General features: G+C 45.5%; 2 protein-coding genes across 3 annotated transcripts in view; one reads left to right on the top strand and one right to left on the bottom strand.

Annotated features, from left to right (window-relative positions):
* The window catches only part of pear1 (platelet endothelial aggregation receptor 1), a 101,946-nt gene extending 100,145 nt beyond the window's left edge, over window positions 1–1,801 (top strand). For both annotated transcript variants that reach the window (XM_084336022.1, XM_084336023.1), the window contains exon 22: window positions 541–1,801. In XM_084336022.1, the coding sequence (XP_084192148.1) occupies window positions 541–686 (146 nt within the window). In that variant the 3' untranslated portion in view covers window positions 687–1,801. The remainder of the gene's footprint in view (window positions 1–540) is intronic.
* LOC311245982 (lamin-A-like) overlaps window positions 1,524–27,986 on the bottom strand; it is a 99,720-nt gene continuing 73,257 nt past the window's right edge. Inside the window, exons 8-13 of the mRNA XM_084336024.1 lie at window positions 14,573–14,978; window positions 12,476–12,583; window positions 11,479–11,598; window positions 9,644–9,700; window positions 9,043–9,237; window positions 1,524–6,272 (exon numbers count right to left, since the gene is read on the bottom strand). Coding sequence (XP_084192150.1) covers window positions 6,237–6,272; window positions 9,043–9,237; window positions 9,644–9,700; window positions 11,479–11,598; window positions 12,476–12,583; window positions 14,573–14,978 — 922 coding nt within the window. The 3' untranslated portion in view covers window positions 1,524–6,236. The remainder of the gene's footprint in view (window positions 6,273–9,042; window positions 9,238–9,643; window positions 9,701–11,478; window positions 11,599–12,475; window positions 12,584–14,572; window positions 14,979–27,986) is intronic.

The raw sequence follows: 27,986 nt of genomic DNA on the forward strand, positions 1-27,986 counted from the left end.
CTCTGCGGGCCTCATGAGGTCACATACTCAACGTCTTCTGTGCACGTGCACAAACAAGAGCATCATCACACACAACTAGAAACTGCATGTGTTGTACAACATGTCACCACGCCTCTAGAATCACATACATGACCCTTGGGACCCCAGGAAAAAGCCTGTACTCATGTAGCAATGTTCTTATGTAATTGTACTCTGGCCCAAGTTAAGTCTCCCATTTAAAACTCTGTGAAAATATTGATGTACTTGTTCAAAACCCCTTGTGTCTTAGTGTCATAAAGTAATCACATCTTCGAAGCGTGAACCCTTTTAAGCTAGCAAGCAGGAAGGGAGGTCCAATTATGTTTACTGTGATTACTTCCTGTTACAGTTGGTTGTATGTTGAGCCCCACCCACCTCCCTTCCCAAATACATAATTCCCTAGTTCTGTAAGAACTGCAATGGAGAAAATAAGCAAGATACTGGCTGTGTAGTGTAAAAAATGCAGTACATGACTTAAAAAAAAGAAACATTACATTGTCTTTATCTTTGCCTGTCTTCCAGAGCGCCAGAGTTCCCTTGGTCATGCACCAGAGCAGGAGAGCCAGAACCACTACGACCTCCCTGTCAACAGCCACATCCCTGGACACTATGACCTGCCGCCAGTACGCCGCCCACCCTCCCCCACGCGCAGGCGAATGCCTCATTGACAGGCCATACCTGGGTGGTGACATTACGCTTGTACCAAATACAAGCTGGATTCAGCTCTTTAGTTTCCTGACAATCAGGACTCACCCAAAGACATCGAGGGAGGGATTGGTCGAACCCGGTCCAACCGAGGCACGCTTTAAGGAGACGCCTCCGTGTGTAGTGTTTAAACACTGCCCCCCTGTGGATCAAAGTGGTACTTACCTCACCACGGCAGACTTGTGATCCAGACTGGAGGGCCAGCTGGCTGTGCTGGGGCCTGGGGGTGGACGGACTGTGGAGACGCCAGGGCTTTGTGGACACCAGGAAACATGAGTCTCCTTTGTACCAAATGTGGCTTACTTTATTAATGTCATCGCACAGCGTCATTCAACACTTGAAGGTTCCGTGGCTTTCGGATCTGCATGTAATTCAACTGGCACATAAGATGTTTTGCCAACGGCTGCATTTAAGCAATATCAGAATCGTTAGTGTCAATTGTGATTTTGTCCATGTAACTTCCGTTTGTCCCTCCATGTTAGTCCATAGACGCAGAAACCCCATGTAAAACAGAAACTGCTTTCAGTGTTTTTACAATTTAGCGCACATTGTGTACAGTAAAGCTCCTGTGTAGTGTCCATATATTTTTTAATGTAACCATACAACATTTTGTATATAATGTAAATAAAAATGGCTGCACTTTTTCCAATGACTGACTAAAGTCATTCAAATGAAAGAGTACTATAATGTACCCATGTCAAGGAGTAATCAAAGATATATAGTTACTAAGACAACACTAGTAATCAAAGATAAGTTACCAAGACAACACTAGTACTTAAAGATAGTTACCAAGACAACACTCATTGGGAAAATGATTTTACTAGGCAATATCTTGAAAGATAAGGTAAAATAACATTCATTACATCGACTCGATGGTATGGCTTTTCCATATTGGCAATGGCATTATTATGTGTTCCACACAAGTCCCACTTTAAACAAACCAACTTTGGCATCAATAGCTTATAGCTTCCATCCATTTCAGGTACATTGTAAGGCCTATTGTACTTCAAATGATTTATAAAGGCTGCATAATAAACAAAGGATTTTAAGAAGACTCCTTTCAGAAGATCCTAGGTCATATGTGTTTTTTGTGTGAAATTGGCACTTGGAAACAGTCCCTTGAAGCATTTGCTAGCGGTGTGATTAGAAGATAAAAGGGTAACCAAACCACTTCTCTATAATTGACATACCGTAATTCCATATTACAGCACATATTTGACTAGTTTATAGACCTATAGCAGATGGAATGGTTTCAATGTGCTTTGGCCTGGTTCCTCATTTACTTGCATTGGCACTGCTAACAAAAGGACTGCCTTCATTTTCTAGAAAAACTAAAACTAGCTTAAACACTATGCCGTGAGAGGAGTTGCCGATTGGCTTCTTAAAATCCTGAACCCACCCTTTAGGTTATACTCAGTTTAAAGTGGGACCATTTGGTGGCCATCAGTGCACATAATAAGCTCTTTAAATTTAATTGAGAACCATGTAGATTTAGACAATACAAAATATGCAAATATATATATATACTGTTCAATTATAAATCGCATTGTCTCAAAAGGCCAAATACTAAACAGCTTTGGAATTGGCAGTCTTTGAATATTATCTCAAATAAGCAACAATAACAGGAATCTCAAAGGCACTTTGGGGCCCACAGTATCAAAATTAGACTTAATCTAGACCCCCCTCCCCCACAATAGAGTAAAACATAATCTATTTGGCAATAATATCTTGCAATAAGTACAATACAAAATAAAAACATTGCATAAAGCTTATCAAGTATTCTCACAGAATGTTTTGATGGGCTTTACTCTGCAGTAACGATTTCAAGCTGCCAAACTACAGTACAAGTTGTTTACCTACTGTGCATAAGAGGTGAGGCCATCAATAAATGCACCACATTAAGCCATAAAGAATATATGCCCCCATTACCTCTACACATACCCCTAGAACATATGCCTGAAGATTTGCAAAGCCAGTAAGCTTAAAAAAAAAGAAAAAAAAGCCCTATCACCAGTTTTCGGGAGAGGCCAACCAGAAGACCAGGCGGTCACAAGGTCACAATACAGAGCATGTGAGCAGAAAATACATTTAAGTGCCATTACTCTCACGCGTGTTCTGTAAAGGCACGTTAGAGCCATCATTACAAATTGCTTCCTGAACTAGGTTCTTAAAAGGGATAGTTCATATTTTTGGACATCAAAGTTGTATGAAATACTTGCCAGTAGTATTAGTTGAAGCAAAGCTATTAGCTCACTTCCAGAGTCCCGTGGTTCTGGAATTCTCGTTTTGAACGAGCTGAAAAGCTTTAGATGGCAGGAATAACATCACAAAACCAAACCAGTTTTAATCCACACCACAACATGCAGGCAAAGGGTTTACCCCACCTCCAAAACAAAAGCACGGTCCTCCAGCATTTTGAAACAGCAGATAGGCTGCGTTACCTGTGAAATGGCTCTATTTCAATTGGCTGGCTTTTTTTTCAAGGAATAAAATAGTGCCAACTAAGTGATAGCAGAATCCAAAGTGCTGGAGGACAATGATTTGGTTAGAAATAAGTCACCCTTTTGCCTGCATGTTGTGGTGTGTGGATTCAAACATTTTAGTTTCAAGACCCTGTTTGCTCGGAAACCGGCCAGAACTCCAATCACGGGACTCGTAAATCAATAGCTTTGCATCCATTACTGGTAAGTATACCATACAACTTAATGTCTAAAAATCCAAACTATCCCTTTAGTGTCACTGAAAACTAATATTGCATAAATTGATGCAGGTTGATCATAACAACAATATTAACGATTGAATAAGCTGATAAATCCAAAAATATATATATATATGCCACCAACTATTGATGTCAAGAGAAATTTGCTCCATCCCAGAGTAATGTCAGATATCATCGTAGTTGCACATTCCCAGGTAGAAAATGAATTGCACTCTCATTTATCGAGACAAAACATATTTGGTATTGCGCCAAAAGACAACTTATACGACCGACATGCATCTAGACTTTGATTTAACTTCTTTCAGAGCCCAATTCGATTCTAACCACCAATATCACACCAAAATATTCTGCACGCAGCTACAATCCCTCATTTCCATACACTTTCAAAAACATAGTTGAGTTGTCCTACAATATGACTTAAAAAACACAACAAAAGTTGAGTTGTCCTACAATGACTTGAATCCAGATAGAAAACGGCACGTTTCTTTAAGCTAAATGTGAAAAAAAGAGACATGATTTCCACTAAAGGTCCAGGTCTTACTTACTAGTGAGATTAATTTGAAGAATCCACTTCACATCAGCACAGCAAAAATAAAAGCATGTAAAAGCTGTGCCAGACAGGAACAGAGGCAATTAATCATATATATATAAACTGTAAACTAGAATAAAAAAACATGATTTGATTGACATACTTAATTTGACAAAGCTGAAGTGTTAAACTTTCCTATAAACAAGTATTTTTTTTATGACTCATGACACATAAGAGCCCACTAATCCTTCAGGTCAGAGATGGGGTTAAACCCTACTCATAGCCCTTTTACACCGGCCAGGCTCCGTGCTGGAGCCGGTTCCCGAACGTAATCTCGCACCGGCCACCGCGTTCACACCGGGATTAATTGGTTCAGAACGTGACAAATCGGTGCTCAGCTGGCACCGGAAAATAGTTGGTTTTTCCTCGCGAACCGTGACATCATCAGTGGGCGTGTCATATTCTAGGCTGTGAAGACGAGTAAACAGGGGAAAGTAGCGAGTCGGCATTGCACTCAACCGATCCATTCAACAGGAAGCGATTTGCGACTGATCTCAAAATGAGATTAGATTCAAATGTATTGTTATGATACAGCACAAGTACAATACACCATCCAACCATAGTGGATAAAGAAATGCTCCAGAAATGCGTGGAGAAAGGCTTAGCGAGCCTCAACGCACGAGCGCACACACAAAAGCACACACACGCACTGTTTGAAATGAATCATTCCAGCAAAGTAGGCTTCTATTCGAATGACTGTTTTAATGGGTATCATAGTAGTAAGTCCTACTGTAGAACATGACATATTAGCGTGACATCTGATTTATTAATGCCAATGCAAAAAATTAAGGACAAGCGCAATTGGCACAAGTGTAAATGATGGATTAGTCACTCACAATTAACATCTGACCGATTAGCTCAACTGGTAAGTCTGCTGGCTGTGGATCCTATGGTCACAGGTTCAAATATCTTGGTTACAAATATTTTTTTCTTAACGTTAATTCATTTATCCACTCTGGTTGGATGGTGTATTGTACTTGTGCTGTATAATGACAATACATTTGAATCGAATCTCATTTTGAAATCGCTACCTGTTGAGTGGATCAGCATGGTGCAATGCCACACCTCCGAAGCTGTCTGCCACTGTCGTGTCCATAGGCAGCGTAGCGATTTCAAAATGAGATTAGATTCAAATGTATTGTCATTATACAGCACAAGTACAATACACCATCCAACCAGAGTGGATAAATGAATTAACATAAATTAAAAAAAAAACTTTGGAAAGAAGAGATTTGAACCTGTGACCATATGATCCACAGCCAGCAGACTAACCAGTTGAGCTAATCAGTCAGATGTCAACTGTGAGTGACTAATCCATCATTTACACTTGTGCCAATTGCGTTTGTCCCAAATCTTTTGTATTGGCATTAATAAATCAGATGTCATGCTAATATGTCATGTTCTACAGTAGGACTTACTACTATGATACCCATTAAAACAGTAATTCGAATAATAGAAGCCTACTTTGCTGGAACGATTAATTTCAAACGTATACAGTGCATGTGTGTGCGCTCGCGCGTTGAGGCTCGCTAAGCCTTTCTCCACACATTATTTTTTACCTCCGCCTGAGTAACGCCCCCATTGATGATGGACACGTGGAATGTTGGTTCTGCTTAAATGGGTGTGAACGTGGGCCGGTTCGCCAGAGAGCACCAAAGTTCAGAGTCTCCAGAACGGAGCTGGAGCTTGAACCGGAGCCCTGCCGGTGTAAAAGGGCTATCAGTGGCATTCAGATCATGGGGGGGTTATTGACCCCTGGTTGTCATGGGCTGGAACCCCTCCCCTGCACTGCCTCCTGACAGGGTTCACTAGCTGTGCGTGTTAAGTGTTGACAGCCTGGCCATTACATGTGAAACCCCAGCGCAGATCAAAGCCTAAGCTGGTCAATGGAGCTCTGTGCGTGTGTGTGTGCGCGTGTGCATGCATGCAGCATAGAGTATAGTACAAGAAGCATCCTAGCCCGCATGCAATAATACAACTTTGAATACACAAAAGCTAAATAAAAAAAACCCTATGCCCTTTGCCAAAACCCATGAAGCCAATCTAACCCGCATATTTGGAATACAAAAATAAGACGGATCATATAAAACAAAAAACAACAATATCTCAACGGTAGAAAATAAATCTTGTTTTTCCCCGTTGTAAGAGGTCTTGGTTTGTGGGGTTGCAGGAGGTCTTGGGTTCGAGCTGAGGTGGCGTTTGGCCTTACATGACGCTGCAGTTCTCCGGCTTAGGACCTCCCTGGAAGAGGACACAGAGGTTAAAGGAAGACCAAGTGATGGGACAGGAAGAAGGACGTCGGGCAAGAAAACCGGATTAACATTAATTGGTTTTGTGTTTGTTTGTGCTTCAGAGTTTGTCAAAGCAACTGTTTTATGCTGCTGGACAGTGAATGATATGAGTGTCTACACAGTTTCAGAACCATACTTACACATGCAGGGCAGTTAAAGGGAGGGGCAACTGGCGGCCCGCGGGCCGCATGCGGCCCTCACCGACGCTCCATGCGGCCCCAGGCCAATATAATTTTTTTTGCATTCGACTAAGAAGAGTTGGCAGTCGACTATGGCTCCTTTCGATCGATTAGTCGACTATTTGACTAATAGGGGTCAGCCCTAGTGTGGACATATTCAATGCTGTTGAAAGTGCCATGCAGCAATATGGGGGGTTTGATAAACTGTCCGCTGTTGTTACGGATGGAGCACTCGCAATGAAAGGAAAACACACAGGATTTGCCGGGCTTCTAAGGCAGAGTGGCGTTGAGTGTCCAATGCTGCACTGCATTATACATCAGGTAAGTTCGCTAACATAATTTCCATCTATTGTGGGTCACTAATAATCAGGGGTGCAGTGGTCATGCCACGCGGTACCATGCCGTCCCAGCACTTTTCTGAGCAGAAGTACGCACACAAAAATGAAACGTTATTTCATTTGATGCAGATCGCATGCACAAACATTGAAGTTGACATTCCTTCTATTGTGCGCCAACAGGAGAGACCACAAGTGTCTCATTAAAGACAACCATTATTGACCCACTGTGGGGGAGGGTGAATGTCATGCCACTTTGATAAAGGGTCAATGGGAGGCATGTAGAATTGCACAAAAATTATTTCATTATTCTGATGAGTATTGCACTTGGCTACTTGTTTACTTTTGTAGTGTTCAGATAACACTGAAATGCATGTTATGGATATGAAGCACTCAGGAATGTTTTGTTTAGTAGCAGGATAAAAGTTTATACATTTAACAAAATCATTTATTATTGCACTTTTGATTTATTGTTGTAGTGAAATGCAGCAGGAAGCCTTAATTATAATTTGTAATTTTTGTATATATTTGGGTTACACAGCAATACTTTCAAATTCAGCTGTATTTATAAATTCATAAAGTTGAAATTAAGCATTAATAAATGTGTTTGAAATGGAATAAAAACAAAGTTACAACAAATTATAATAGTTTATATGCCTTATTTATCACATCTGTGACTATTATGGGCTATTTGAGTGATGGGGTACTACTGGCGGAACTGCCGATAAACAATGCGGCCCCCCAGATTGAGTGTGGAAATTTAGTGGCTCTCACCATATACAAAGTTGCCCACCCCTGTTCTATGTACAGCGGTCTTGTATGTGTAACACAGCGGTGTAACCACAACCAAAGTGTTTTTGCATTAGCCAGCGTAGCTAAATGGTTGTACCTGCCCTCAACAATGAACAGAGTTTGGGGTCGATTCACTTTCGATTCAGAATGGGAAAACTGCAGTTGATTGTAGAACTGCAGAGCATTAATTTTCTATTATTTGTTAACATGTTGGATAAGAGGGCGGTCAGGTGGCGTAGCAGAGATTGCGCTCGTCACCAATGCAAGAGACTGCGGTCTCGACTCCTGGAGTCAGCATTACCTTGGCTTGGGCTGATCGCTATACTAACTCGTTTGGCTGGGTTAGGGGGAGGGAAGCCGTGGGTGGGAAACTGGCGTTGTGGACAGCGACGCCTACAGGTCAGGTCTGGGCGCTTGCTCAGCAGAGGCAGGACTTGAGGAAGGCAGCGTGACCTCCCACGCGTTACACTTCACCAATGAGAGCCCTCGCTGCCAGGTGAGAAGAGAGCCACTGGCTGTCGCCGCACGTGTCGGAGGAAGCGTGCGGATACTTCAGGGTTCCCTTGTACCGACCAGTAGGAGAACATGCGCACAACAACCAGGTAGGGGAGGGGGGGGGGGAATTGGCACAGCAACTAAATTGGGACGGGGAGTAGGGATGGGAATCGAGAATCGGAATCGATTGGGAACCAGTTCCTAATTGTCAGATTCCTGGAATCGCATTCCTCCGTGACTATCGATTCCTCTTATCAATGCCATGTTTTTCCGACAGTTGCGCATTTTAAAACAATAACGTTAGCGCCACGCATGCAGCCATAGCAGACTATTTGATTCCTTGACTAGGAAAACCTAAAGGGCTCAATATTGCGACCGTTTTGTGTGTGCAGTGAAAACTGAAAGTGCTTTGCATCCTAGTCATTCATTTACATGGTAAAGTAACGTTAGCAGCTAGCTAGCTAAATAGCCATGCTCATTGCAGAGAGAGACAGAGAGAGAACACTGAGCTGGCCTTTATTTATACATATATAAGTTGCATGTTGTTATTCTAACCAGTTTAGTTCTGTTGCATTTCCAATAAATTTATTGAAATGATAAATGTATCAGGAATCGATAAGGGAATCGATAAAAAATCAGCTCGATAAGCAGAATCGATAATGGAATCGCATCGATAAAATCTGATCAATTCCCATCCCTAATGGGGAGAAAACAGAGAAAATCGGAGAAAGAGAGATAAAAAAAAATAATAATAATTTTTTTGGATAAGATAAAACCTGCCAGATAAAAAAACGTCATTTTTTTTATATATAAATTAGTAATCCTAAATAAATCTGCTTCCCGAGTTACCTGGATTGAAAGTGAACCAACACTGTTGGACAGACACGCTTCAACACTGCGTTACCATGGCGTCTGTTACCTGTCTGGGCTGGTTGTTGCCCATGAAGAAGGAGTGTCCCACCAGGCTCTCGTGCAGACCACCTCCACTGCCACACGTGCCACTGGACACGCCCGAGGAGGGCGAGGAAGGCGACGACTGGCCGCACGAGTCGCAGATCACCGTGCGGCTCCGCAGGTTGTAGTCACTCTCTATGCCACTCATGCTGTGAGTGCCCTGCAGGGGGCGACAAGAGGACATGGCAGGTTTTCAGTACCTCAGACCAAGAATAAGAACTATTTTTAAGTTTTCAGAGGAGCAATGTTTTCGAACAGTATCATCTAAAGATGGTAAGTTAGTGTTGTGTTTATACATAGTTAAGTACAGTAGAGGTTGAGCCATTTCTTGTGATGTATCACATTCACAATGCAAGTGTTTTCGATCGACTTTACAACTGTAAACACATGGGCTGTCAGTTACATGGATCTTCAGTGCAAGGGGTCAAATATATCACTGCTGATCATCATGGAGACACTGGAGTTTACCAGAGGGGTGTGACTTGTTGCCCATGGATAATGTATGATGTCTGAGGATGTAAATGATGCTGCATCATTCAGTATGTATTAAAAACAGTGACATTTACATCATCGTCATCGTCGTCCTGGAACAGGGTGCGTGTGACTTTCCTCATGGCCATCTCCTAGAAAACACCAGAGAGAAAAGCACCACGATCAGATTGACAGTTCAAAGGACATTAGAGTTCATGATCAGCACAAAAAAACAACAGTGTACGACAGTCGAGCATGAGGTCATCTCTTGTAGTCTGGAGACATTTCTGTTAGAAAAGTAGGATAATTGCCTTAATGGGAGGTATCCACACTACAGCAATGGGCTTTTTAAAACAACACTCTTATGCACCAAGAGGCTTTTCCGCTTTGTTCTTCTGCTCTTCTCCGCAATGCCTCACAGTGTCACCAGCCATTTCAAACCAACTTTCTGACAACTTTCTCCAGACTGTTGGGCCAGAGGTGTGGATATGTATATAATATACATGTGGATATGTATATAATATACATGTGGATACCGGTATGTATATAATATACATGTGGATATGTATATAATATACATGTGGATATGTATATAATATACATGTGGATATATATGTGGATATGTATATAATATATATGTGGATATAGGTATATAATATACATGTGGATATGTATATAATATACATGTGGATATGTATATAATATGATATCACATGCTGCCCTACTGTCGGTCTGGGGAGGGTGTAGACTAGCACATGCTGCCCTACTGTTGGTCTGGGGAGGGTGTAGAGTACCACATGCTGCCCTACTGTTGGTCTGGGGAGGGTGTAGACTAGCACATGCTGCCCTACTGTTGGTCTGGGGAGGGTGTAGAGTACCACATGCTGCCCTACTGTTGGTCTGGGGAGGGTGTAGACTACCACATGCTGCCCTACTGTTGGTCTGGGGAGGGTGTAGACTACCACATGCTGCCCTACTGTCAGTCTGGGGAGGGTGTAGAGTAGACTACCACATGCTGCCCTATTGTCGGTCTGAGGAGGGTGTAGACTACCACATGCTGTTTACTGTCAGTCTGGGGAGGGTGTAGACTACCACATGCTGTTTACTGTCAGTCTGGGGAGGGTGTAGACTACCACATGCTGCCCTACTGTCGGTCTGGGGAGGGTGTAGACTACCACATGCTGCCCTACTGTCAGTCTGGGGAGGGTGTAGACTACCACATGCTGCTCTACTGTCGGTCTGGGGACGGTGTAGACTACCACATGCTGCCCTACTGTCAGTCTGGGGAGGGTGTAGACTACCACATGCTGCCCTACTGTCAGTCTGGGGAGGGTGTAGACTACCACATGCTGCCCTACTGTCAGTCTGGGGAGGGTGTAGACTACCACATGCTGCCCTACTGTCAGTCTGGGGAGGGTGTAGACTACCACATGCTACCCTACTGTCAGTCTGGGGAGGGTGTAGACTACCACATGCTGCCCTACTGTCGTCTGGGGAGGGTGTAGACTACCACATGCTGCCCTACTGTCGGTCTGGGGAGGGTGTAGACTACCACATGCTGCTCTACTGTCAGTCTGGGGAGGGTGTAGACTACCACATGCTGCCCTACTGTCGTCTGGGGAGGGTGTAGACTACCACATGCTGCCCTACTGTCGGTCTGGGGAGGGTGTAGACTACCACATGCTGCTCTACTGTCGGTCTGGGGAGAGTGCCTCCTCTGATACATGTGGAGTCACCTGACATCTAGGAGTTTCACTGGGAGAGTGTAACATGTGTGGAGGTTCACGCCATCTCCCCCAGATCCCTTCCCCACTGAACAGGCACAGCTGTTGCAACGACCACGACTCATACCCCACAGGCTTCCCACCTGCGAACACTGCCGTGTGTGAGAGAGTGTGAAAGAGGGAGTGAGTGAGTGAGTGAGTCGGACCTCTCCGTTGGCGTTGATGAGGATGGTCTGAAGAAGGTCTCCAGTGCCCCAGGAGTTCTGAGTCTTCCACACCAGGTCACCGGGGGGGTTGTGGGTTCCACCACCAGTTGAGGCCCAGATCTAGAATTGGACAAAGGTCTGTGGGTCAGTGCTGGATCTTGTTGAGAGTTTCATTCCAGTACATTATGTAATATAATGACAGTTATTCTCCATCTTTTTTTCCTCCACAATGTTTTTATTTTCATTTTCATTTCAATACAGCAAACAACAAACAATTCACAGGACATCCATCTAAAACAACATAAAATACAATATAAACAATTTAGCCTCTCCCGTTGTATCTTATGGCAATCCTCTATCCTCCATTCAAAACGTACATGTCGGAACTGCAGAATCCACACCCCCAGCTAGTCATTCACTTGGTCATCAGTTAGATCTAGGCCCTTAACATACTCCATGAAGGGTCTCCATAATATTCTCAAATTGTTGTTGTTTAGCTTTTAATATATAAGTTAATCTTTCTAATGGAAGACTTGACAACATCTATCTTAACCAGTATGTAACGCTTGGTCTACGTACTTTTTTCCAGAACATTGCAATACACTTTATGGCGGTGCACATACTGAGGTCTATAAATGCCTGCTTCTATTTATTATAGTTATGCTTTGAAATAATTTTTCAATGGGATCATCTCCATTTCTGTGCTCTTCTATGTGTGTGTCTGTGAATATATGCATTTAATCTATTCACTGTTATTTCTACTTTACTGCTCATTTATGTTAGTTTCATTTAACCATTCAATATAGGTTACATCTTCATTAAGGGTTAAGGTCAGTGGGTGTTGTTCCACTGTGGGCTTGTGAAGCCTGTTGAGATGGATTGTGATATTGGGCTACAAATACATTTGACTATGTCTGACTTGAATGAAAATGAATGAATGAATGAATGAATGAATGAATGAATGAATGAATGAATGAATGAATGAATGAATGCTCACCGTGACGGCTCCTCCAGCCTTAAGGCTGAACTTGGGAGGAAACTTGTAGACGATGGGGCTATCGGTACCAACCTGCCGCTTCACCTGCCAGTGACCCAGCAGCTGATCCTGCATCATGGAGGAGAGAGACACTAAAGTTAAGTTATGTTGGAGTTGTATTGTGTTTGAGTTGTTTGAGGGAAAGAAACCTCCTGTCCTGCTGTAGTTTTTACTTTCACTTTGTGCCGCTTGATTTGATTGTATTTAATGAAAACAGTGTTTTTCAGAGATGGAAGTAACTTGAGAAAAGGTTTTGCATTTTTCTATTGCAGTTTTGCACAATAAATGTTCTTAAAATACCTCTGTACTATGTGAAATATGTCCTAGTAATACAAGAGTACAGTAATAGCTGCCAGTGTTTTACCCCTTCAGAAGCATTATATAGACATTTTAAGATAAATGAATATACCGTGATATATACCGTTACCGTCTATGCTTATATTATACCGTGATATACATTTTAGACCATACCGTCCATCCCTATATGGACGTAGAGCATTTGGGGGAATTTAAATATCACTAATAATCTCTAGAAGTTAAGCACAATGAAATAATGTATAAAATGACTATCATACACATCCACCCAGCTCACATGACCTCATACACATCCACCCAGCTCACATGACCTTAGGGCTGGGCGATATGGCCTAAATATGATATCACGATATTTTCTGACCTTTCGGCGATACACGATACACATCACAATGTTTTTCTTTTTTACCCCAAACAATTCATTATGAGGCTTACCAAGACAGTATTTGAGTTTGAAAGCTAACATTAAAGACAAAATAAAATACCCATGCATTTAGCATTTTTATATTAGATTTAGATTATTAGATTATATATTGCATATGAGATATTATATGATTTAGATATGAAATATGATGAATTGAAAATGGGGGACCCTGATGTAAACAAGACTAAAGTCTTTCTCTGGTCTGCATCCCCTTAACAATTGTATGTATTGAGCTGTACTGTACCCATTCTGCAATATGTTAAAGTTTTAAATCAATCAATCAATAAATAGCATTTTAGCATTTTTATGAAACTACTGTATATATGTATGTCTCTAAATGTTTTGATGAATTGAAAATGGAGGACCCTTATGTAAAAAAGCCGAAAGTCTTTTTCTGGTCTTCATCCTCCTGTACTGTATTGTACCCATTCTGCAACCTTTTAATACAGTTTTCATTCATTCATTCTGACGGAAACATAATCATTTTGATTGACAGTCGAGTCTGCCAATGACGTCACACCGCTTGCACCCGCCCTGCTGTTCTTAGCACCAATCGGCAAGCGTTATTAGTTTTTGACTTCCTGAATGTCCCGTGTGCTGAACATCAACAAAGCTACTAACGTTAGCTCCCCGCGGCCGTCGAGTAGGAGACCAGTGCTTCACAGGATGACTAAATGAGGCATAATGATTTTACTACAACGAATGTTATAATAAAAGCCTTTCCATACATCTGTCTGATTGAAAACTTTATTAACAGACCGCGGAATGGGCATATCTCAGCACAGGCTGAGATATGAACGAGTAACGTGTGGACAGATTGACGCGACACAATCCTCTTGGGCAAAACATCACGATATCCACGATACGTTGAAAAAGTGTATCGTTAATGAACTGTACCCGATATTTATATAATATCGTCATATCGCCCAGCCCTACATGACCTCATACACATCCAGCTCACATGACCTCATACACATCCACCCAGCTCACATGACCTCATACACATCCACCCAGCTCACATGACCTCATACACATCCACCCAGCTCACATGACCTCATACACATCCACCCAGCTCACATGACCTCATACACATCCACCCAGCTCACATGACCTCATACACATCCACCCAGCTCACATGACCTCATACACAACCACCCAGCTCACATGACCTCATACACATCCACCCAGCTCACATGACCTCATACACAACCACCCAGCTCACATGACCTCATACACATCCACCCACCCACCCAGCTCACATGACCTCATACACATCCACCCAGCTCACACGACCTCATACACATCCACCCAGCTCACATTACCTCATCAGCCTTGTTGCTGAGACGGACATATTTGCCCTCCAGGTCCACCTCATCCACGGTGATGCGGCCGCTGGCAGAGGCCTGCTGGGCGATGCGGGTCCTGGTCACCATGCCCCCCCCCACCAGGCTGGACGTCTCGCTGTCGTTGTCATTGATGCGGCGCTTCTTGGCGATGGTGGCGCCGGAGGAGTTGCGGCTGCTGGAGGCGGTGGTGACAGCGGCGGTGGTGACAGCGGCGGTGGTGACGGCAGCGGCGGTGGCAGCAGAAGACACGGCAGAAACAGCGGAGGACACGGCGGAGGAGACGGCAGAGGAGACCTGGTGGAGGCGGCTGCTGTGGCTGTGGCTGGAGCCGGAGATCCTGGTGACCGTCACCTTGGGAGAAGGGCTAGGAGACAGACTCAGCCTGCAGAGGAGAGAGAGGGTGGAAAACCTTTAGCTACAATACAATATGTACCTATAAACAAAACACTACAATACAATTTTATTGTCCACACAATTATCTTTGGCCTCAATGGGGACAGAGGTCAGTGCACAATGTTGGATTCTGATCGATCAGCCAGTATCACTTCTTCATCTGTTTGGCTTGTGTTATCATCTCTCCATCCACTGACCCTGCGTTGTGTTTATTTCGTCTTCTCATACTGGCTGATACAATCTTTGTCATTCCCCTTTAATGCACTCCGTAACCATAAGTATTTGACACTAGGCCGCGTAGTCCTTTTCTTGAAAAACGTGGTTTATTACATAAACAAAAGCCTCAGATCAGATGTTATCAGATTGTGTTGTCCCTGCGAAAGTCTCTGATGGAACACTAAAGTTCATTATTCTAATGATCTCCCGTTACCCCGCTCGGTGATCGTTGCGGCCTGGCTGTTATCCCAAAGCCTTCTCTGTGGTCGTGCCACGTCAGTCCTTTCCCCACGAGGGGAGGGGGAATCGCTTCCAAGTCTCTGATCAAGCTTCTTCTCTTCTGTGTGGTTCGTATCTCAGTCTGCCCTTACCCGGAAGAAAACTTACTTTTCTATATTCTCGCCATAGCAACGACAGGCCCGGCCTCTCTTCGGTCGCTATGTGACGCGCTGTCATGGTAACAACCTTTAACACACATAAAACGCTGTTTCTAATTATGTCAAACCTCTCCCCATCGCTCCGACCCACCCCTCTTGCTGCTTAACAGTTTGTTTATGTGCCGATGGCGACCTCGGCATGCCCTGAGCTCTATCTCAGTCTGCTGCTGCAACACCCTCTGCCTGCCAGCGCTATTAAGATCTATAGATCTGTCTCAGTAGATGCTCTTAAAGCTCATATCTATATATCAGTTATAAACCAAATGTACATTGAAAAACACTGATTTCTTTCAACAATGTGCAACATACATGAGATAACTATACTATACATACTATTACAGAAATCCTAGCCGTTCAGACAATAACATTAGTGTTAAATAAATGTTCATTTAAGTTCAGCAATTTTGTGTCTCATGTTATTAACACTTTGATCGCCGGGGTTAAATTCATAATTTACCATCCCTCGCCAGCCCTATTTAACATGGAGAAGTTCCCCTTCTTTGCAGGGCTATAACTTTTTAAATTGTATTGCTAAATTGACATTACTATGGCCCATTCAACGTCCTATATCTATTGTTCAGGGTGTAGCAACGTTATACTTTTTCATTCACATATTCATACTAAAATACGGTCTAAAGTATAAGTATGTTTTTATCGTTTTCTGCAGCTTTCTCCAGAACTTGATTTATAGCCCTAAATGCATTATATTGATGATCAAATACAGTTTGGTAGGAATCTGTGCGAGATAAAAAAATGTCAACTGGACGTGCTTCTAGGAGTTACTACGTATGATCTGATGTTGACCGGATGGGGGGGGGGGGGGGGGGTCGTTTATAATTCCGTGGGCAACGTTATATCATTCATCTAGTGTGGGTGATATGATCATTAGAGCAGCCAGTTAGTATCGAAGACATTAAAAAATAACGCTGAAACTCACCGTAGCTTCCTCGCGACGTTGGGAGATGAGCGTGGAACAGAAATGTTTCTATTATGGGATGTCGAAATATCCGATCCATTTCCAGGTTGTATAATAGTATATACGTCCAAATCATGTTGTTTATCGAGTTATTTGCAACCGATCGACATCCATTGTGTCAAGATGGAGTCCTGCTAATGATAGCGAGTGCCCGGACGAAATATGGGTGAGCACCACTTCATCCACATCACTTCCTGTTTGGGCGAGCGGCCGATCGGCCACCAGATGGCACTCTTGAACCGTTGGAGAATTGAGAGGGGCTCACCAGTACATATAATGTCTCCGGGGGAGAAATAAGATTTCGATCACAGATTTTTGAAATATTGATATCAAAGACGCTGTCCAGCGTCTTCGGCAGAATAAGCATGGCGGGGAAAGACGCTGAACAGTGTCTCCGGCGATTAAAGTGTTAATATTAAATTGTTATATTTTAATCAGAGGCAAAAAGATTATATACTGTACTGTATATCGGCCACCGGCTGCCCTGCTCTCTATATCGCCATCTGCCATTGAAAAACCCAGTCGAACCACTACTATGATAAGTGCACATGTAATGGTGATTTTGCACATTCCTTGGGATCCCTGTCAAATCGGTAAATGTGAGATCATTTGAGGCAAATAATATATTAAAAAGGCTCTACTACAGTGAACACTTGATGGTTTATTCAGACCCTAATCTGAATCAATTCTCCACATATTTACTCACTTTGTTTATAAACCTCAACCCTAACCTCACTGGAGACCCAACCCTACCCTAGATTAATAGAGATCACCTGCTAAGCAAAGCTTTGGTGGTCGATATCCTGATGTAATCGGTTTCAATTATTCATCAGAAACTAAACGTGCACTCAACGTGCCGCTGACTCAGGCGTGGGAGTACATTCAAATCATGCGTTTTCCTCTCACATTTACAGAGGAGGAGCGTACATATATCCTGGGAACTGGGAAATGAACCAAATCACTGTTTCCCCCACATTTACCATAAGATACAGTATATACGTGATGGGTTTGCCTTGAAATGTATGAGATGCAGCAACTCAGTCTTTGTCACACTGAACAGATAAACGTTTGTAGCCTCCGTCTTCAATGAGATTTATTTTTCTTATTATTTAGCAGTGGCTAGGTTATTTTACTTGACCTGCTTCATGTCCTGTAAAATGTCACTATTATTCATAGACTAAAGCTTGGGTACAATAGTTCCCCACCCCCACTTAAGGATAATCTGTGGGAGGAACACATGTATGTAACACATGTATGCTGGTCTTATTATGATGAGCCTCCCATGTGACCACTGTTCCCTCCTGAAGCTCTGGTGCGGATTTCAGAATGTACAAGCCTGTACTAGCAGCAGCTTTCTCTCACGTCCTACTCTACTATAGACAACTATCTACTGTATTACTCTCGGTCTTGGAGTATGGCGTCATAATATATAGACATGCCGCTGTTACCACCCTTAACACATGCTGTTGTGAAGGGCCAGATTAAACCGAATATATATATTTATTTATATATATATATTTAATTGTATTTGTATATTCTCTAATATTCCCTGATATCCCTTGTATATTCCTTGTACAATATGCATTGAATATCCATTCTAGCCTACTGAACATCCCATAATAGTCTCCATTCTACTATTGGTCGAGACCTTGGTGCCAGGCTGCCATACCCCTCAGACCCAGTTCAAACGTACCGCTCCACATGTACGAACAAGTCCTAGTTCCGCGTAGGAATCTGACTACCGCACCACTAATGGGACTATTTGTTCATAGTGCGTATATATACTGCGCTACTAAAGTAGGACTTCCTTTTCAGTCCAGTTTCTTACCCTCCAATAGAGTCACAGACGTAAAGCCTCCCCGCGACGCCACGTGTGGGAGTAAGGCCAAGTTCGCCTACCATCGGTATTGAGACATCGTGTATATTAATATTTGAATAGTCATATTTGGCACTATATCGTCGAGTTGGACGTAGTCTATTAAGCTAATAATAGTCTGTTAATATATAGTGCTTCGTGCGGTGAGAATACTACCGTAGTCAGTACCCCATCGTTTCGGGCAGAGAACTGGCTGCTTATCCAGGGTGGTTGACCCCACGTGAAGCTGCACCCGAGGAGCCCCAGAGCCGACGAGCGAGTGGACCTGTATACCGGATTATTCTACCGACGACAGCCCGCCTTCCCAGGCACGGATTATGCTTTGTATACTTTGATTATTCCATGGATAAAGACCCCCGACACTGCCGTGTGTTGGAACCCCCCCCCCCTGGAGAGGACGCAAGGTGAGGAGACGCTCTGCAAGACGAGGTCGCTTCACGTCTCTCCTCCGTGGACCGGATGACGCCGGCCCACAAAGAGTCCACCTGCTTTCATCTGTGGTCCAAGGATCGCCGGCGCATTGAACGGCACTACAGTGGGTTCACCTGGGATACCCTTGGCCGGATGAGGCAGCCGGATTCTACCCCCCCCCCCTTCCTACTCCTGTCGGCTTACAAGCGACCGGATTAACCCCCCCTAGTGTATCCAGTATATAATCATTAAAGTATCATTGCTGTTATTCCTTAAACTATTCCAGGTCGTATATGTACCACCTGCGCCTTCAGAGATTGGACATTCTCTATTGATATACCGACGAATACTCTTGCCATAAAAGTGCATACTAATTCCCATTCATAAATGTGATTGATTTGATTAAGTGCTTGCTCTACACACCATCGCTGTGTAGAAATAAAGACCTATTTCTAATTCGTACATTTGTGTTGGATCCGTTTCATCTACGTGACAGTGTTCATCATAATATATTTATGCCGTGTACTGGGTGGCCGAATATTAAGTACAAAGGTAGTGGTAGTAAGTATCATATCTAGTAATACAGTCAGGGAATTGTACCCCTCAGTGACCATTGGTCCTTCGAGCCGGAGGGTAATTAGTGTAATATTAATATAGTATTATTAATATTGAAATGGCCTATGATGAACACTCCACGAAACGATCCTCCTAACCAACGCCCGCAGCGCGAACGACGGCTCCCTCAGTACTTAGAGGCTTACGCTGTCAGTCAACAACCTAGTCTTCTACTAACAGTAAACGCGGTAAAACTAGAAAGTAAAAGTATGTCTAACCCCAACGCCCAGACTACCCCGACCATAGAGGCCCCTACGGGCTCTAATGTAACTGACCAAGTTCACGGTGGGGACCAGTGGGAACCAGACATGACTTCACACCCCGCCAGTACTGAAGAAGTAGTCCCCGATGAGTCCCGGGAGGAATACAACGCTACCGAGAGAGAACTCGGCACGGAAGAAGACGGGGAGAGCACCGTGGAGATAGAGCTCCAAGGCTCCGCAAGGAGTACCCCGAGGGAAGGCTCCCCTATACAACCGCCTTCTCCCAGCGAGGCAGAGAGGACCCTACAGCAGGCCTTCCTCATCAGCCTGAACGCCGCTGCTGAACGCGACCGACTGCAGATCCAGCAGCGGAGCGAAGAAGAGCATATACGTCTAGAACTAAGACGCATTCAGAGAGAAGAGAATGTGGCCCGAGACCGAGCAGACAGCCAGCGAGCAGCTGCTGGTGCTCTACGGGACGCAGAGCGCGACAGACAGCAAGCGCAACTAATAGAACAGCTGATCAAACTAATAGAACAGCTGATCAGACGGACAACACCCTCTCCCTCCGCCAGAGGCTCCAGGAACTCGTCTAGACACACCTCCAGGGCGGCATCCCCTAGCCGAGTAAACAACCCTGAACTTGACCAACAGACGAGGTCTATACCCCCCACAGACCACCTCCCCCCACCGGTCCAAGCGAGACCTAGCAACCGGGAAGGAGCAGCATATCCTGTGGAGAGGCTAAACCAGAGACTACAAGCACTGGATGACCTAACTGAAGACGAAGAGGAAGAGGAGGAGAACCACGCCCGACGACAGCACAGTACTCTACCGGACCAGGAGGTCCGGTACAGCCCAGGCTATACTCCCGCGGAGCTGCGCTACAGACCCCCGACTCTATACACGGGTGAGCACGACGCACGACCCGCACCGAGGAACAGCACCTGGACAAGCGGGCCATGGTACACTGCCGGTACCAGCCCATACCAAGGAGCGGGAGGAGACTCGCCTAGGAGGCCTCTCCCCCAACGCTCGCCGATGTATCCACAGTCAGCGTCATACATTGGCCCGCCTATGGTACCCGACTTCACCCAAGAGAACCGGGCCCAGTATACGGAACTCCGCATGTGTCTGGAGACCATGTTGGTGGATGTATTGGATGAACACCATAAATACGCCATCCTACTGAAGCACTTAAAGGTGCCCCGCGCACATAATATAGCGCTCGCCTACGCGACTTCCACCACCCCATACACAGCAGCGCTGGTAGCATTGGACCAGAGGTATGGGCAACTCAAATGTGGAAAGGATCTTGGAGAAGCTGCCGCCCGCTCGACAGGAGCGTTTTAGGCGACAGAGGGACCACCGAGACCCGAATGGCCCCGAACCGAACCTCCTCGATCTAGCAGACTTCCTGGCGAGAGAAGTCAGCAGCCTACGGCTAGATACATTCGGACGGAGCACCCCTGGCTCCAGAGAAGGAACCAGACGACTAAATGATGGAAGAAGATCGGTGACTGTGATGCACCAATCGGAGTCAGTACCGAGCAGCAGGAGCCACAGTACCCCCTCCAGAACGGAGAAGTGGAAGATAGTGTGCCCCTACTGTGAGAAAGAACACTGGCTAGCGCAATGTGACTCCTTCCCCAAGCTAAACGCGGAGGAAGCAAGTCAATGGATAAAGTCCAACAAGCGCTGTTTTCGCTGTGCGCGCTCACACATGGCAGCCGAATGCCGCTTAAAGAAAAGGTGCACCAAGTGCGATGGAGCCCATCTGGACATACTTCACGACAGTAACAGACGGCGCCCTTCACCCGCACCATCCAGCAGCAAAGCGAGCGTCATGTACATCGATCCCGCCAGCAGCAGTGGAGCCCGAGTACTCCTAAAAGTAGTGCGTGTGACACTAAGCTACCAGAATAAAGTCCTGGACACTTACGCCGTCCTCGATGACGGGTCAGAGAAGACCCTTCTGCTCGCCTCCGCTGCGGCCCAGCTGGGGCTGCGGGGAAGCGAAACCCAGGTGACGGTTCGGACAGTGGGACGAGATTTGAGGACGATGAAGGGCGAGAGTGTCTCGTTCTCTGTCGCGGCGGGCGGCCGGCCTGAGCGACGGTGCCAGATTGCAGACGCTTTCGCCAGCCAGGAAGTGGGACTGTCGCGGTGCGCATGCCCCGTCGCCAAGCTGGTGGAGAAATATGCACATCTGCGCAGGTTGCCGATCCCGCTCATAGACAGTGCTGTGCCGACCCTGTTGATGGGCTCCGACCATGCAGACCTCATTGTCCCGATGGACCGGGTTCATACCGGACCCCGAGGCTGTCCTGCAGCAGTCGAGACCCGTTTGGGATGGACTCTCCAAGGCCCGCTCGCCAAATCTCTCAACCGAAGTACAGCCACTAGATGTCTCCACTCCCGAGTCACAGAGGGAGAAACCGCACTCCTGCAACACGTAGAGCGGCTATGGACCTTGGAACAAATGCCCTTTAAGAACGGAAAGAAAGACATTCGCTCTAAAGATGACATTTACGCCATTCACCTCCTCGAGACAGGGACCAAGAGAGTCCCGGTCAACGGCGTGTTGAGATACGCCACGCCACTCCTGCGGCGAGAAGGAATGCCTACTTTCCACGCCAAGACAGACGCCACAGAACGGTACCTGCTGAACACGGAGCGGCGCTTAGCCAAGAACCCCGCCCAAGAGAGTGTATACCGCGCTGAGATTGAGAAGCTCATCACAGCGGGACACGTCACAAAGATGGACATTAAAGAGGCTGACCAGACCACTGAATCGTGGTACGTGCCTCACCACAAGGTCCATCACAACGGTAAAGACCGCATAGTATTTAACTGCAGCTACCAGATCGGATCCCAAAATCTGAATAAAGAGTTACTGCCCGGTCCCACACTCGGCCCCTCCCTACTCGGCGTTCTACTCCGCTTCCGCCAGGAAAGGGTGGCCATCAGCGGGGACATTAAAGGAATGTTCCTGCAGGTGAGATTAGTAGAGGCGGACAAGCCCCTGTTACGGTTCCTATGGAGAGAGAAGCCAGGAGATGAGCACCCAGCCATCTACCAATGGGAAGTCCTCCCCTTCGGAACGACGTGCAGCCCCTGCTGTGCTACATTTGCACTACAGAAACATGTAGCAGAGGACCCAGCAGCGGACGAAGAGGTCCGACACAGCATAAAGAACAGCTTCTACGTAGACAACTGTCTACAAAGCCTTTCAACCCAGGAAGAAGCCGAGGCTCTCCTGATTAAACTCCGCGCCTCATTGATCAAAGGCGGCTTTGATCTCAGGCAGTGGGCCAGCAGCGATCCGCAAGTACTGCGCAGCCTCTCCTCCGAGGACAAGGCAGCCAGCAGCGAGACCTGGATGGCTACAATCCCGGGAGAAGCCCAGGAGATGACCCTGGGATTGGTGTGGCGATTCAAAACAGATTCGCTTCACTACAGACACAAGCCCCTGACTATGGAGCAGGGAAGGCCGGCGGCGGCGCCGACCACCAGACGGAGTGTGTACACAACACTCGCCCGACAATATGACCCGCTAGGATGTATTCTACCGTACACCACCAGGGCAAAAATGATTGTACGAGCATTGTGGGACAAGGACCAGGGCTGGGACGACCCCATTCCCGCACACCTTGCATCCACCTGGAGAGAGTGGGAGATGGAGCTCCACTCACTCCCAGGCGTTAATATGCGCCGAAGCTACTTCCCACCCACGGTGAGGCCAGAGACATGTAAAATGGACTTACACGTCTTCAGTGACGCCTCAGAGGTCGCATACGGATCAGTAGCCTACTTGCGGGCCCAAGAGAAGGGGGGAGAGATCTACACAGCATTTGTCCTCGCCCGCTCGAGAATAGCCCCACGCAAGCAACAATCTATCCCACGTCTAGAGCTCTGCGCAGCCCTAGCCGGAGCGCACCTAGCCACGCTCATCCAACGTGAGCTCACCATACCGGTGTCTAGAACAATCCTGTGGTCAGATTCCACGACGGTACTCGCCTGGATCAAATCGGACTCATGCAAGTACAAAGTCTTCGTGGGAGTCAGAGTCACCGAGATTCAAGACTTAACCGAAGAGTTAACCGGAGAAACAGAGTGGCGCTACGTTGATACAAAACAGAACCCAGCTGACGTCATCACCCGGGGGATGCCCCTGGATGACCTCACCCGTCGCAATGTCTACAGTGACGGCCCCGCATTCCTAAGACTCCCGGAAGGACAGTGGCCCATGCCTATCCCGAGGGAAGCAAGTCCAGAGGAGGTGGAAAATAAGAAGTCTGTGTTCTGTGGATTGAGCACTGTTATCTCCGCAGACCCCAACACACTCCTGATGGGGCGGCTAGATCCTGCATTACCCCAGACAATGTACCGGCCTGAAGAAGCGAACGGCCGACGAATGTGGAGGTACAGCCAAGTATTAGCCGACAAGTTTTGGAGCAGTTTCCTACTGCACTACCTACCGTCTCTACAGACCCGCCAGAAGTGGGTAAAGGAGAGAGACAATTTGACAGAAGGAACAGTCGTCATGATTATTGATCAATCACTGCCCAGAGCTATGTGGCCGGCCGGCCGCGTAAGCAAAGTGATCACCGGTGCCGACGGCAAGGTCCGAGCAGCTGAAGTGCTCGTCCAGGGTCGCACTTACACCCGTCCCGTGGCGAGGCTCATAGAACTGCCTCGACTCCCAGACACAATCGATGATGACCATGACCCTATAACCCTATGACTTTGTGAAGTTGACTGACCCCTACAGCAAACCCTTATGTGTAAATAGACAACGCGATTAATCTGTCTCTGTTTAACTGATTAGGTCTGGGACCAATCAGGGGGTGGCTGTTGTGAAGGGCCAGATTAAACCGAATATATATATTTATTTATATATATATATTTAATTGTATTTGTATATTCTCTAATATTCCCTGATATCCCTTGTATATTCCTTGTACAATATGCATTGAATATCCATTCTAGCCTACTGAACATCCCATAATAGTCTCCATTCTACTATTGGTCGAGACCTTGGTGCCAGGCTGCCATACCCCTCAGACCCAGTTCAAACGTACCGCTCACATGTACGAACAAGTCCTAGTTCCGCGTAGGAATCTGACTACCGCACCACTAATGGGACTATTTGTTCATAGTGCGTATATATACTGCGCTACTAAAGTAGGACTTCCTTTTCAGTCCAGTTTCTTACCCTCCAATAGAGTCACAGACGTAAAGCCTCCCCGCGACGCCACGTGTGGGAGTAAGGCCAAGTTCGCCTACCATCGGTATTGAGACATCGTGTATATTAATATTTGAATAGTCATATTTGGCACTATATCGTCGAGTTGGACGTAGTCTATTAAGCTAATAATAGTCTGTTAATATATAGTGCTTCGTGCGGTGAGAATACTACCGTAGTCAGTACCCCATCGTTTCGGGCAGAGAACTGGCTGCTTATCCAGGGTGGTTGACCCCACGTGAAGCTGCACCCGAGGAGCCCCAGAGCCGACGAGCGAGTGGACCTGTATACCGGATTATTCTACCGACGACAGCCCGCCTTCCCAGGCACGGATTATGCTTTGTATACTTTGATTATTCCATGGATAAAGACCCCCGACACTGCCGTGTGTTGGAACCCCCCCCCCCTGGAGAGGACGCAAGGTGAGGAGACGCTCTGCAAGACGAGGTCGCTTCACGTCTCTCCTCCGTGGACCGGATGACGCCGGCCCACAAAGAGTCCACCTGCTTTCATCTGTGGTCCAAGGATCGCCGGCGCATTGAACGGCACTACAGTGGGTTCACCTGGGATACCCTTGGCCGGATGAGGCAGCCGGATTCTACCCCCCCCCCTTCCTACTCCTGTCGGCTTACAAGCGACCGGATTAACCCCCCCTAGTGTATCCAGTATATAATCATTAAAGTATCATTGCTGTTATTCCTTAAACTATTCCAGGTCGTATATGTACCACCTGCGCCTTCAGAGATTGGACATTCTCTATTGATATACCGACGAATACTCTTGCCATAAAAGTGCATACTAATTCCCATTCATAAATGTGATTGATTTGATTAAGTGCTTGCTCTACACACCATCGCTGTGTAGAAATAAAGACCTATTTCTAATTCGTACATTTGTGTTGGATCCGTTTCATCTACGTGACAGTGTTCATCATAATATATTTATGCCGTGTACTGGGTGGCCGAATATTAAGTACAAAGGTAGTGGTAGTAAGTATCATATCTAGTAATACAGTCAGGGAATTGTACCCCTCAGTTACACATGCCGTGCCACGCCTCTTCCGGGAAGGCATTGCCTCATGCCACCCATTAAACCAATGTAATCGGTCACCTTGTTTGTAGAGCTATAACCATATTCTATATTATAGCTATGGATACAGTACTATAGTCATTTGACACTGGGTTTCTCCCGGTCAAGATGCAAAAAAGAAAAAAAAGTCCATCCATACATTCCTGTGTTATACCATGGTGAATATAAGTATGGTTTCAGAGCGGTCTAGCGTAATTCACGAAATGCTGAGTTATAGCCCTACACGTCGATTACATTGTAGACGCTAGCGTTCCTTGCCTGAACCCGCTATTGTTCCGGATTCAAATCTACAATATATGTATTATGTTCCATCATGAATGCAAGAAAGGGGGGGGGGGTCGTTTCTGATTATTTTATCGTCAGTAACGGCATTCGCATTGAACACTAAAAACTAGGGATGCTCGATATTGGCTTTTTTACCGATACCGATATTCCGATATTGTCCAACTCTTAATTTCCGATACCGATATCAACCGATACCGATATATGCAGGGTTTCCCCCCCAAAAAAACGGAATAATTTTAGGTAATTAATAATTTCACTGGATGCAATATTGTTAGTTTTTATTTTTTTTAATTATCGATACCGATATTTTCCGATATCACATTTGACTGCCGATATCGGCCGATAATATCGGTCGGCCGATAATATCGGCCATCCCTACTAAAAACGGTTATCAGCCCGATCGCTATGAAAGCATTCCAGGATCAAGCTAGAATTGATGTCAAATCGCCCTTACCTTTGGCCGGGAGTAATCCAAAAAGAATATTCCAATTTCTTGATCGCCATCTGGTAGATCCAATGCCCATTTGCTCGACGCCATAAACGACCATACCATACGGATCGGGCATAGATGACGGGCTTCAATATAACCGGCAGAACTGTGCGCCTCCCCGAGAAGAAAAAATTAAATCCGAGACCTGTGGTCATCCCACAGCCCAGGATACAATGTTAGAAATGGTGCTCGATACCGCCGCCTGGTAGGATACGGCCGGTACTGCACCTTAGGATTCCACACACAGCTCCCCGAGATTGAATAGGGTATTAAAAAAATAAAAATAAAAGGAAAAACGACCCAGAAACGAGAATCTTCGTTTATGGCACTGAACGGTTGGGGCACAGAAACAAGAATTCTTGTTTTTGGCAATTAATGTGTTAAGATCTTAAGATGCTATCACTCTGCTGTTAGATTTATTAATGATACATATGAAAATGTTTGCTTGCTTGTCTGTGTTCTCCTGTAGCTGCCATAAAGTCCTGCTCGCAATTTGGTGTTGACACAATTTCTCACTTGGACTAAGTCCCTGGACATGAAAAATCACAGAGGTGATGGTCCGCCACAGTGGCCAGTTCTCCTCCCAGTCGCCAAATAAAAAATGGCTGCCTTCGACTCTTAACTCAATCTGCGCCAATCACATATATATACGTTCGCCAACCGTTGAACGGCAATCACGTACTTATACGTCATTTGGTCCGTTTCCTTTTTTTCTATGTTAATATTCTATTCAGTGTCACGGACCTCTATGTTACCGTTAAAAGCCATACTGAGACCCCGAGAGTGCAATACCGGCCAGATCCTGCAAGGTGGCAGTATCGCCCACCTTTTGAAACCCTGTTCCAGACTGTGTGTCACATCTAATGTCGTCCGGGTGGAGCATTTTGGTCCAGGCAAGTCTAGCGGTTCATCCGAGCACATTGGATTGATTGATTGATTGAACATTTTATTAACAGATTGCAGAATGGGTACAATACAGTAGGGGTGGGAATCACCAGTTTCATCACGATACGATATCGATTACTTGGACAACGATACGATATTTGCCGATATCACAAAGTCTGCCACGATTCGATTAGATTCAGGTGCCTGTGAGTGTGATCGATATGAGATGATATTATATGCCCATTCAGTAACATTTAGATCAACTC

Source organism: Notolepis coatsorum, assembly GCF_963971535.1.
Source record: "Notolepis coatsorum genome assembly, chromosome: 19".
NCBI lineage: Eukaryota > Metazoa > Chordata > Actinopteri > Aulopiformes > Paralepididae > Notolepis > Notolepis coatsorum.